Consider the following 13859-nt stretch of genomic DNA (forward strand, 5'->3'; position numbering starts at 1 on the left):
GCCGAGCTAGCCAGTGCATTCCTGCTTTTTAAGAATGTACCAAACTGTTGATTTGGCCCTCCTAAACTTTCTGCTATCTCTCTGAAAGGTCTGTTTTGTTTTTTTCAGCCTAATGATGGCCTCCTTCACTTGCTTAGCCACCTCTTTGGACCACATAGCGAGAGTTCCCATGAAAAGCTACCAAATGCAAATTCAACACTTGGAACCAACTCCAGACCTTTTATCTCCTTAATTTGTCATGAAAAAAGGAGGAAACAGGCCACATTTGGCCATGAAACTGCTTAACAGTCAATTGTCCAATTATTTTTGAGCCTACAAAAAAAGAGGGACTATGTCAGCTGTAAACAATTAATGCAATATTTTTGTTAAACACTTTGAATTAAAGCTGAAAGTCTACACAACCAGAGCAGAGCAATCACATCTTGATTGCTTCATTTCAAATCCATTGTGGTGGTGTACAGGGGCAAAATTACGAAAATTGTGTCACTATCCAAATACTTATGGACTTGACTATATTAGTTTGACAAATTTAGAGGTGCTAGTGTTCAGACTCTGTCGTATGGATGAATAATAATAGTCCAGATGGCATTAGATAGCTGAAACAGAGATAAAGAGGGCTGTAAAACCAAAATGCACACTGGGTCAATTAGGCAGTGCTAAGCTGCTCAAGAAAATGGGTCACACACGGCTAGAGATACAATACATGCGTATGAAAGCGATATTGCACTTGTATTCCCCTGAGCCTACTGTAGTAAAGTTTAGTCACTCATTGACCCAGAGGTACTAAGGGAAAACAACAGCTGGGTGTGACTCAATTTAAACGTCAATATCACAAGAAATATTTGAGAAGAATCCCCATAAGTACTGCTTATACAAAAAGCAATGTTTTAAGCAATTTTATTTTTACATTGAAAGGATTTCAAACAAGACAGAAATAATAATAATAATAATAATAATAATAATAATAATAAAGCTTTAAAACAGGGCACATGCTGGTAACCGTAAGCAAACAAACATGTTAAATAAAAATGTAACAATACCACACAGAGAGCTCATGTGAATACACACTGGGAAATGTCACAGTAATAAAGAAACAATATTTATCCCAAATGAATCTTTATAAAGAGAAGGAAAATCATTCCCATAACTGTAAGAGCCATTACAGCACAAAAAATGTCTGTGGCTCGTAGCTTTAATGCTGATGTGTTGACAGGCTGTTGCTCATTCTGCTCTGTGTTCTCCTAATCTCCTGCTTACAATACTGAGAAGGGCCAGCTCCAGATCTAAACCGTATGCGGAGTGGAGAGAAACACACACACACACACACACAGCGCTGCTTTGACAGTTGTTTCCATGCAAGGAAGGTACTGTACACAACACATTCACTCCAAACACACAAACTAATCCATGCTCCTTTCTGATGTAAAATAAATGTAAAGGCTCTTCTGTCTTATCTGAATAATTGGATTGAACTGACCATGTGTACACGCCTTAGGATATTTTGTCATTGAAGCTTTGTCAGTTTGATGGCAATAACGACGGTTAACATGAAGCCGTGCTTGCTCATGTAGACACAGCTGATGATTTAATTATGAAACAGATGATACGTAGAGCAACCTGACACACCATGCAACATAAAACAGCAATATCTGTGACCTGTGCACGTCTGCACAAACATGATGAGTATCTTTCTCTCTCTCCTCATTCTCTTTATCACTAAACACACTGTTATCACAGCCCCAGTAATCATGAAGAGGATGTAATCAGCCTTTGCTTAGTACGCAGCATTAAGTATCTTACTGGCTTGTCTGTCTACATACAATTTTCCACCTTAGCATATGAAAGCTAATTGATCTGAGTAAGAGATGCAAGCCTGTATTATTACATTATTGTCTCTCCTTCTTCAGGTAGATCCAAAAAACATTTATCAGCAACATTACTACACATGGAGAAATAAAATGTCTATGTACAGGTCTGTAACCAGACGGAGAGCAAGAGCATGTTATCTGATGAGTCATTCGCCCTCTCAGAAGGAGGATGTGGAGGAAGCAGTGGCCACCAAGGGCTCTGAAATAAATTCATGGAAAAATGAAAAACTTAAATAATGACTGATCAGGATCCAAATACAGTCAGGCTGCAGCCTTGATGTCCTTAAAATGCAAATCAAAGTGAAACACTTTTCATTTAAAAAAAAAAAAAGTTTCCCACATCCTCATTGTAAACACTTTTCATGAACGGTGCTCTCGTCAAACATTTCTATTAAAAACATGGTCTGTTTTCACATGAGGGGGTGATGTATGTGCTGAAGTCAAAATAACACAGGGACAGAAACCACATAGGAGAAGAGGTTAAAAAAAATGCCCCTCCTGTGCTGATGTCATTGCTCTTTAATGTTTCCCTTCATAAAATATTGACACACTGAGCCTGCATTCATATTTTATGAGCCCATATTAGCAAATAAGAATAATCTGCAGTCCAGTGATAGCTAGACTCTATGGCTATAACCCGGCTTCACGTGATGACCTAACGTGAGAGCAAACATAACTGAACAATTAGATATACTGAAAAGGGCTTGTGCTCTGAGTGATCAAATTATTACTCTACACTGCGTTCAGTAGTCGATTAAACTGCCACGAGCAGCAAAGAAAGGGTGTAGACTTCCTGTGGGTTTCTACAAAAGTCATAAAATGAATTATACTATTAGGTTAAGCACAAACAAAAACAGAAAAATATACAGTGGAGTCCGAAAGTCTGAGACCACATTGAAAATCTGGGATTTTTTTTTTTCATTTAAAATAGGAAATAAACAAAAGGTTTTAGAATGTTGAAAAATTTAAAACAAAGAAAGTAAATGTTCAATATCTTGAATATTTAATATTCAAGATTCTGCACTATTTCTAGGTTCTGATTCAAATGTAAGCACATTTGTGATATTGACCATGTTAACTGCTTTGTACGAAAGGTCAGATTATTTTCCTCAAGCCTAATCTCTTCTACTGAAGCATGTGTTCACACGACACGCCAATGGATTTGATCTTAAATGTATCAAAGTTTTGCACAAACTTGTGGAGTTCATGCCAGGTCAAGTGCACATTGTCATTAAAGCAAAAAGGGGACGTACCAAATACTAAGAAAGTTGATGTCAATAATATAATCTGTAATGAAGATTGTTGTATTAAATTAGAAAAGAAGGCAGATTTAAAGCAATTTCTCAGACTTTTGGACCCCACTTTAAATAAACCATGAAGTCAGAAATGTGTTTGTGAAGTTCTGCATCTTGTTCTGAGGTAGCAATCGAATGATACTGGGAAGGAAATGACCAAGAGAAGAATGATGCAATTCATACCAAAGGGAACCTTCTACAGTGCTGCTATATTGGTAATCTTTCTCAGAAAAAAAAAAAAAAAAAATTGGAAACAAACTTAAGGGCAAAGAAACAATCAAAAACATAGATAATGAACTCCTTCCTCCCTCCTGGGAAATACCTTTGTTGTTCCCACATTAAAATAACCATCAGTCTTTATTTTCTTGTGGGAACGGTCAGTTATAAGATGTTCACAAGCAATGACATCATCAAAAACTGACCTCCCCGGTTCTGTAAATGTCAGCTATGCACATCAAAAGCAGATGTGCTGACAGTCAGGAAGACAGAATATAAACCAGTTACACAACTACAGCTACAGTCATGAAGACACTGTGCAGATGAGGCAAGCTACAGATATCCTTGTTGAATGATTTGAAAATTATTCATATCTCTCAGTTCTTCGTGGCCAAGGTGAACTGATGTGTCTCTATGCACACAGACAAATCCAAGGCCAGATGATTGGTGCTGCTTGTATGAAAGCCTGATTAGTCCAAGACAGGGTCTGTGTAGTGTCTTTGAGAAATCCCTGATGAAATCTGCACACCTTTAAAATGGAATCTGTCTTCGAAGTGTCTGGGTTTCAGCCAGTACAGGAGATTATAAGTTAAAGATGTTTAGTAAATTCAGTCAGCTGCATGATTATTGGAGATTATCAAGATTATCTCCTGCTGTATAGTGAGGAAGTAAAAACCAAAATATCACAAGTTTCAGAGCTGCACAGTTTGGTTGCTTTGGTTTTAGATTCTTATTTGAAGCTTGAAGCTTTGAAGCTCAACCATTAGATGCCATCACCATAAAAACAAGCTGTTGGGAAGAACTGCATAAAAAAGCCCCACTTTCAAACACACAGAAGGTTAAAACTTGACCATAAATCTTTCACCAAGGTATGAAAACACGTGGTCTACATTGAAGGGGCAGTTCACATCATGAACAAAATTAAGATATATAAAGAAGCTTAAAATGTTCACTATGGAAGTCCACGATCCCTTTTACAATCATCTCCAACCTTCAATCTTACAAGAAAAAGTTCTAGGAGCAGTTTCGGCAAGTATTAACTGTGAAAGTACTGATCATTTTGAAATCAGCAAGATATATACTATCCAAGCAAACTCTATCTCTGTAAAAAATAGTGTTAAAATAAAACTCCAAAAATATCACTCACTGCATGTAAATGCTAATATTCGCTCACTTTTAGTAAGAGTGCCATTAATTCTGAAGATTTCTGAATTTTGCCAACAGCAAAGCAAGATATTATCAGTACTCTTAGACAAAATAATTGCACCATAGTAGTGATAGATTAATAGTATGTATATTTTTTTTTGAAAAACTTGAAAAATGCTTACCTGAACCACTTCTATGCCTCGTTTCCTAAAAGAGAAAAACACAAAACAGACATTACAATATAATCCTTGATACATTTACACTTATCCAAGAACCGTTTTATCTTTTTATAAAAAAACAAGGGATATTAAAAATATTGTTGGCTGATCTGTATAGACAATTGCTTAAAATGCCCATAATCAACAAAAACATATTAGAATATAACGAATCAGAAAGGTAGGCACGCATAGGTACGCAGAGATAGCTGTGTCTGCACATCTATGTATCCAGTTAACCATCAATGCATCCTTATAACAAGCTATCTCAATTAAAAACATTTGCACGGAATTCCAAAAGAAAGCAGGTTTAGAGACAATGGTTGGACTCAATCTTTTACACCGCTTTGAAAGTGCACAGCGTTTCATTCCACAAGCTAAGTTCCCTATCCAAGTGTCATTCATCAAATAGTAGGACTCCAGTCCTGCATTCAATCTTAGACTATTTCAACTGTTTACTTTTCACATAAAGCTAAATAATATCTGATGTCTGTCACCTAGCAACACAACAGCAAATAAAAAGCCAGGAATCATTACTGGATATGGGAAAAAAAAACATAGAAGACAAGCTGACCTCTGTGTCAGACCTTACTGTGACGCATGAATCCTACTTGTCTCCAATTTCATGGGATGTAGTGACCACGGGCATTCTATGACATGAGGACAAACTGAAGTCAGCTTTACTGATATTACTACACTGTTGAACTCGGGTAACCCCAAACGAAGTGGCGTGTCAGCCATGTTTCAGCATTTCAGCCTTAGATTTACAATTAGATTGTTTTTTTTTTATCCTATTTTCTCCCAATTTGGTCATTGACTAATTCACACCCACTAGCTATCTCTCCCTATTACATAAGAGCTACCAGCTGGAGAGAGTGAAGGCTAGCATGTGATACCTCTGCGACACGTGAAGCCAGTCACTGTAACTTTTCAAGCTGCTGCTCCTGCTGTGTCACAGGGCAGCTGAACACGCTCAGAGGAGAGCGCTATCTACCCTCTTCCACATACAGTTCACAGATGCCCCTGATTGCTTAGTTTCAATCTGAGAGTAGTGTCCTCCCTCAGTTAATTATGCTGTCTTGGACTCCTGGCCAGGGATAGCTGTGACCTATCTACTGAGGTTTGGCCCCTGTTGTGCTGCTCAGGAATTTTATCCCAATAACCAAGTAAGCAGCAGACACAACTCAAGAGCAAGATAATAAGGCATAATTGCTGTGTATCTGAGCATAGCCTTAGGCTACTTATATGTAACCATCTGGTAGGCACTTTTATCCAATGTGACAAGTGAGGCAGAAAGCAGTGTGAGAATGGAGCAGTAAGCAGTTGAGGGCAGTGGCTCTGATGCAGAACCTTAAATAGAGAGTTACTACTGCCCCAAAGGACTAGGCCAAGCTGGGATTTATCTTATTTACTCGACAGTTGTTGTAAACATCTACACTGTACTACTACTTGAACCTTGATTAGTTATCATTTTTTAAAATGATGCTATTAAAGAGCATAACATACAAAATACAATACATTCCTTAATAAATATTACTACTCCAGACTGTATGTTTCCAAAGATTAAATTTTTTTTCTCTTTAGAAATGAGTGACACTGTTAGAGAGAGAGGCCATGATAAACAAACTCATCATTAAGATGTCTGCTCACTCATAGTAGGGAAGGGCAGAGCATGCATTCATCCATTCTCTGTACCGCTTATCCTACACAGGGTCACGGGGTAACGTGGTGCCTACCCCAGGGAACTCGGGGCACAAGGCGGGGGACACCGTGGACACATCACAGACAGTTTGGAAATGCCAATCAATCTACAGTGCATGTGTTTGGACTGGGGGAGGAAACCGGAGTACCTGGAAGAACCCCTAGAGGCATGAGAAGAAAATGCAACGGGTGGGACTCAAACCCCCAACCCTGGTGATGCGAGGCAACAGTGCTAACCACTAAACCACTGTGCCCCCCAAGAGCAGAGCACAGAAAAACACTTTCGTTTTATTTCAGCTTTGAGGTATGGAGGATATTTTGTCAACACAAGCATGCCAGGCAAGCCAGCACAAGAGCTGCCAGGCCATAATTAACTATTCTTAACGTAACGACATATAGTTAATATTAATACACTAGCAGTGCCTAAATCAAACACATCAAGAACTGCATCACTCTGACAAAGAGTAACATTCAGATAATGTTAACGTTCTTTCTATAGCTATTCTTTTCCAACAGAAACAAGAACTGAACATGAGAGTGTGTGCTGTCAGAGCTTGATTTCTGCCATGTTTATTGGTGGAAGCACTGAGAACACAAACCGCCAAAGCTTCCTTACCAATCCACCAAATGTTTGGTTAATACCAAGCTAAATGTTTAATTAATGACTCCCAATATTTATCTATTTCATCTCCCTGGCTAAGACGCAAGAGCTGTACTGAAGGTGCATTTTGATACTATGCAGAAGTATTCTACTTACTGAGTCTGACTACTGAACACTATCCGCATGCATGATGAATTCAGTAAAGCTCCAAAGGTGAAGCCTTCAACTTTTTTTTAGAAATAAATAAATGAGTAATTGTTTATATCATCTACTATTACGGGCTGGCAAATAAATAAAAAATAATGTAAATATTTCAATAATGTTCATAATATTCAAACCTATAATACATACTGTATAAAACAACATACAATCATGTGTAACGCAAACATCGAAGTTTGAAGGAAAACAACTCCACAGAAATTCATTTGTCCTGTGTTAATTTAATTAACGTCCATATTCCAGAGTTTTGTCACGGGGGAAGTGTAAAATCAGTATTAGACACAGCTAATTTGAGATTAACAGGGGATTTCGAGTGACCTTATTTCCTTTATAACATACATAGATCTATGTGCCCATCCTACCGCACACGCACTTTTACTGGCAGCTTAGCTTTATATGGTTTCAGCAGGGATTCCCCGCCATCAGCTGTCTGAGACAGGAGTCTAACACGCATGAACTGAGCATTCAGTACGTTCAGGGTTCAGTACGTTCCGTGCTTTCCTAGTTGCCCTGGCTACAAAAAACTGTCTAAAACAGCCATTGGGTTAAGCTTTAGTATAGTGTGTGTTTGATGTGTGTGCGTGCGTGTGCATGTGTGTGTGTGTGTGTGTGTGTGAAAAAGAGAAAGAGAAAGAGAGACAGACTGCATTCATGGTCAGTCTACCATGGATTTCTCAGCATTTTCATCAGATACCCTTTTCACACAAAAGGCCTTGACAGAGCTTAAGTATAAACAAAAGCCAGCTTTCAACACAATAAAGTAACCCTGAGCTCAAAAACATGACTAGTAAATGATTTCCATACTCCTTGCATCAAATTGCATAAGAAATCTGCTAACACAGCAGAAAAGTTAGATTTTGACAGAGACTTTCGCAGGATTTTGGTAAGAAAAAAATATTCATGGAGCACTACACGTCTCAGTTTGTGATGCCACAAAACAAGATCAACTTTGGAGCAATCATGTTCAATACACCAAATTACAGAATTATGTAGCATCTAAAAATATTTGGAATGTTAAGCTAGCTAGCTTAGCTAGTCTTAAGTACTGTTGTGATGGTATAAGATTTCCGGACATATGCTAATTTGTGAAGTAATGTTGCCAGAGGACAAACAGTAGGCTCACTTTTAAACATTATGAACTGCAGTAATTATGAACCATTCGCATGGAGTAAGTGATTTCTGTGTAAATCACAGACATTTTAGTGTCTTCACAATGTAAGTGTGATCTTCACACCAAAAGTTCCACCTCTTTAATATAAACTGATTGCTTCAACATTTATTTTACATTTTTTTGTAGGGATTGTGCCTGTGCAATTTGTGGTTGATCATTAGTAAGTCACATGATCATAAATATGTAGGCTAAACCTGCACTAGGATAGTGGATATAAAAAGTCTACACATCCCTGTTAAAATGGCAGGTTTTTGTGAAGTAAAAGAACAACACTAAGAGAAATCACAGCCCACTTCAGGTCACCCCACAGATTTTTATTTCGATTCAGGTCTGGACTCTGGCTCGGCTATTTAAAAACATTGATCTTCTTTTGGTTAGGCCGTTCCTTTGTTGATTTGGGTGTGTGCTTTGGGTCATTGTTGTGCTGAAAGGTGAAATTCCTTTTCATCTTCAGCTTACTAGCAGACACCTGAAGGTTTTGCACTAAAATCGACTGGTATTTGTAGCTATTCATGATTTCCTCCACCTTTATAAAAGCTCCAGTTCTGGCTGACGAAAAGCAGCCCTAAAGCATGGTGCTGCCACCACCATGCTTCACCGTGGGTATGGTGTTCTTTTGTTGATGTGATTTTTTTTTTTTTTTTTAATTGGTCTCATCAAACCATAACACATTTTGCCACATGGCTTGGGGTGATTTAGTCAGGCTTGGATGTTTTTTGTGAGAAAGGGCTTCTGTCTAGACAACCTACCCCACAGCCCAGACATGTGAAGAATATGAGATTGTTGTCACATACAGACAGTAATCAGTACATGTCAGATATTCCTGCACCTTTGATGCTGCCATTTTAACAGGGGTGTGTAGACTTTTTTTTATATCCACTGTACCTAAAACCCCCCAAACCTTGCTTGTCTGACAAGTCCTCTTAAACATTGTCTATATTTTATTATTCTGCATTTAAAGTTTTTTCAGTCCTTAGTTTTGGTGTGGTTTCAACACTAAAAAACCGAGCACTTCCTGAAGTGTTTCTATACTGAAGAGATGCACGAGACCAGTTTTCCCACATACTATGACACGATCTTTGCCAACACGTCAGCCTGAATGGGTGGTTTCTAAGATTCTTTTACAATAGCTAAAAGATGGCAGACTACAGATATGGGAACACACAGTTCATAAAAATTAAAAATGTAGGCTTTGGAAAGGAATAAAGTCACAGATACACACCAGTAATAAGTACATTAATTCAGCTCTCAGTGTAAAACTAATCCAGTCTGAACAGGGCTTTAACGATGAACAAAAAAGTGAATGTTCCGGTATATTCTGATATGTTTAGATATGGATAAGTTACTCAGAGCTTCCTGTGGTTTTACCAGGTCTTTGTAACAGTCCAAAATATTGTTAGGTGAAAGAAAATGTTGTTATTGTTGATTTAAATTAAATGATTAAGAGCAATAAACTAATTTGGTTCCTCAACTAGTTGAATAATTGTAACAAAAAATCATGATGGACTTATCGTACAGTGATTATTGTGAACAGTAACATCTGACAAACTGATTATGGCTCAGTGGTTAAGGTTCTATGATAGTGACCAGAAGAACTATCAAAGGCGACTATTGGGTTCTTGAGCAAGACCCTAAGTGTCATCTGCTCAGCCTTGATTAGACTTAACTCTAAAATGATAAAATGTGTCAGCCAAATAAATATATATATGTAAATAATGACTATATAAACACACGTTTCAAAGCTATGGGTTTGAGACAGATAAAACAAGAACACCAACAGTGTTTATCCAAAAGTACAAATCTAGTACCACACTGTTTGCTTGAACACTTTAGTCAGTGTTGGTCAAAAATACACGGATGTACAATTCAACACTGTCATCCAGTGACTGACAAAAGCTCACTGCTCACAGTGATCACATTGTTCTGATCTCTTCCCCTCTTTTTCCCCTCTCTCTTTCCCTCACACTCTCCTTTTCTGTTTCTGTGTTAATCAGAGGCAATGCCTGTTCTACACATTACATAACTTTTCATTCAGCTGGAGACTGATACAGTGGGATACAGCTTGCAGTGTGAAACAGAGTTAGTCTCACTCACACAAACGTCCAAATGTGGGTTTACAGGAGCTCTTTTTCACTCGCACACACACACACGTAGCCAGAACCTTTTGTCGAGCCAACAATTCTGTTTGCTCAGGTTTCAGTGGTCACAAAAAAACACAGCACACAGCACCTCAGCACAAAACCTGCTCTTCACCTAGCCTCGTTATGCTTACTCAGGTTTCCTATGCTCTCGTTCTCTGAATGCTGACTAACATGGCTCCTCTATGGCGAATAAGCCAGTCACCAGACATGACGATATAATACACAACTCCAGACATAATACATGGTGATCCAACACATACAGTCTGGGAGTTAACTTACAGCTACAAGTGTTTCAGAACATGGTATGAGGATGCAGGATAGACCTGTACTGTTGGAGAAATCATTGTTGCAACACTGATATTTTATCAGCACAAACATAAAGGGATCTAAAGTGTAATAAAGTAGTTATTGTAGACCTAACTGAATGGTTAGGTATAAATAATGTTTGCATGAATCTCCAGCCTTTTAAAACAGTGTAACTGGTTAAGACTGTGGTTGTGTAGTTCTGCAATAAAGATTTCTAATTGCTCTGGTATTTTTTTTATGCTGACATATACAGTTTTGTGCAAAGGCTTGGGCACCCCTGTCTAAATTACATATTTTGTTGATTTTTGAAATCAACGTAAAATGAAGTAAAGAAAATGAAGAAAGTAAAATGAAGTAAACAGCAAGAGTAATAAATAATGATGAATAATGAAGAATTAAAATTTTCCTGCAAATATTAATGCACAGTTACTTTATATTTGACGGACTTAAATAAATAATTTGATTCAATAAAAATAAAATAATAATTGTGGCATGTGCGATAGTTTGGACACCCTAACTAACTCTAAAACACCCCCGTTGGCATACAGCTTGCAAATGTTTTCTGTAGCCAGTTAGGAGTCTTGTTTAATAATTTCTAACCCACTCTGCATTACAGAACACTTCTAATTGTGACACTCTTGAGCCGTCTTGCATGCGCAGCATGTTTCAAATCTACCCACAGATTTTCAATGATGTTCAGGTCAGGGGACTCTGAGGGCCAATCCAAAAGCTTCAGCTTGTCTTTTTTTGAAGTAATTCATGGCGAATTTTAAGTGATGTTTTGGATCATTGTCCTATTGTATAAGCCAACCTCTTTAGCGTCAGGATTTTTTTTTCCACTGACTGTGATTTGTTTCCAGAATTCACTGATATTTACTGGAATCCATATTCCATCTACCTGTGCACTGTTTCCTGTGCCACTGGCTGCCACACAACCCCAAAGCATAATAGAGCCACCCCCATGCTTAAGAGTTGGCAAGGTTTTCTTTTCATCAAATGCTGCTCCTTTTTTTCTCCAAATATACCTCTGGTAATTGTGGCCAGAGAGTTCCATTTTCACCTCATCAGTCCACAGCACTTGTTTTCAAAATGTGACTGGCTTATCTAGATATTGTTTTGCATTAGATATTCACTTTTTGCATTAGATATTCACTTTTATGATGAGGTTGCAAGTAAGGGTTTCCTTCTGATGACTCTTCCATGCAGATCATGTTTGTGCAAGCAACGGTGCAGAGCAGAACAGTACACCATGACCCCTGTGTCAGCTAAACCTTCCTGCAGGTCCTTCCTGTTATACAGGAGTTTTGCTTTGCCTTTCTGACCAGCATACGGCAGTTTAAACTGAAAGTTTTCTTGGTCTTCCAAATCTTGCCTTGTCTTCCAGTTTCTTAATGACATTACAGACAAGTAGAAATTGTAAGCTGGGATTATTATAGCCTTCTTCTGCTTTGTAGGCATCAGTTAGATTCATTTTCACATCCTCAGTCTGTTGCTTAGAGTAGCCCAAGGTTGCTGAGTCTTAGCACAAGGTCTGAAGAGTCAGAAGATTTATTATGCTCTGGAACTGCTGAATAAATGAACCAATTATTAAATAAATGTATTTTTCTAAAATAATTTGCTTTAGTGGTTGTGATGACTTCTCTTCTCAAAAATCTTTTCAAAAATCAATCAAATGTGTTATTTGGCCAGGGGTGTCCAAACTTTTGCACTCAGCTGTATCTTTTCCTAATGTGACTAATATATATAAGATTATTATATTCATAAAAATAAATGTTCTCCAGTCATAAAGGTTTTAACACTGTAATGGGTTCATGGTTGCAAATACTTTGACAACCTTTGAGAAAGATAATAAAATTCACACACACCTTTACACATTACACACCTTTAACAACAACACTTTAAATGTATTTGAACCTGACACTTTTTTTTTCAGTTAAAACTTTGTGTAAGGAGCAATGATATTCAACAGAACAGACCTGCAGTGGATAATAAGAAATGCCACTGGATCTGATGACTAACCAAACAGTACGCTTGATGTAAACTGCCTTAAATGAAGACAAATTAAACAATCCAACCTCTAAAACACTGTAAAACACTGCTCACTGTGTCATGTGTCTGTTGCTGATTAGATTGTGTAATGTGTCTGTTATTAAGCCTGATTAATGCATGTCTTTTAAAACCTTGTCACTGATCGCAATCATCTTTCAACTTCTCTTCCTGTTACTCATGACCAAGCTTCTCCCATTCTTTTAGTCATTATGGTAATGATGAACATTGACATTTACTTGGCATTTATCAGCGTAAAATTAAAGTAGCCTGTGGACATGATGGCAATCTGTGATGTGCAGGACTTAACTTGTAACGATGCTGCCTTCACATGCTCGTCGGCTATTGATTTTCAGTTGCGTTCTAACATGTCTGTCACTAGGAACCGTGTTTACAAAAATAAAGAATGATCTACCTCCGCCCACTGTCAAGGGTGAAAAGATAAAGGTTAGTAACAAGTCGGAAAATTGGGTATCAAAATTATTTTCTAAGCTCTACCTTGTCACTGCGACTAACAGCGACGTTCAGTGGGTGTAACTCAGACCGTGAACTCTTATTGCCTATAATTCCGGTAGCACGTGAACGCGGCACTAAAAATTACATATTAACGACAACCGGCGCTCAGGCAAGCAACAAGTTAACTGTTTCTCACTGAAGGTGTGCGTGCATCAGAGTCACAGGTTAAATATGATCTAGTTGAGCTGGTACAACGCTTACCTGCACATATCGGCGAAAGCCAGAAAATTGAGTTTCTTCATCTTCTTCTCGCTGAGCCAGTAGCCCACGCGTTTACCCCGCAAAAACGTCTGCATGTCTCTCCGTCCAGATGTGGCTGCGACTCGACGTTAGCGCTCCAGCGACCACAGCAAAGCGTTCACTTACACACACCCCTGACGAGACAAGGCAGGACAGCTGCTTAGCTAGCTACAGGACG

The 13859-nt window shown here is 38.2% G+C and overlaps 1 protein-coding gene across 2 annotated transcripts in view; it reads right to left on the reverse strand.

Moving 5' to 3' along the window:
* itpk1b (inositol-tetrakisphosphate 1-kinase b) overlaps positions 1 to 13859 on the reverse strand; it is a 36887-nt gene that overhangs the window by 22129 nt on the left and 899 nt on the right. The window contains exons 2-3 of one of the 2 annotated variants that reach the window (XM_026934007.3): positions 13643 to 13815; positions 4708 to 4732 (exon numbers count right to left, since the gene is read on the reverse strand). In XM_026934007.3, the coding sequence (XP_026789808.1) occupies positions 4708 to 4732; positions 13643 to 13737 (120 nt within the window). In that variant the 5' untranslated portion in view covers positions 13738 to 13815. Of the gene's footprint in view, positions 1 to 4707; positions 4733 to 13642; positions 13850 to 13859 lie in introns of both variants that reach the window. The other variant, XM_053237497.1, reaches the window with a different exon arrangement.

This window comes from Pangasianodon hypophthalmus, chromosome 10 (genome assembly GCF_027358585.1).
Source record: "Pangasianodon hypophthalmus isolate fPanHyp1 chromosome 10, fPanHyp1.pri, whole genome shotgun sequence".
Lineage (NCBI taxonomy): Eukaryota > Metazoa > Chordata > Actinopteri > Siluriformes > Pangasiidae > Pangasianodon > Pangasianodon hypophthalmus.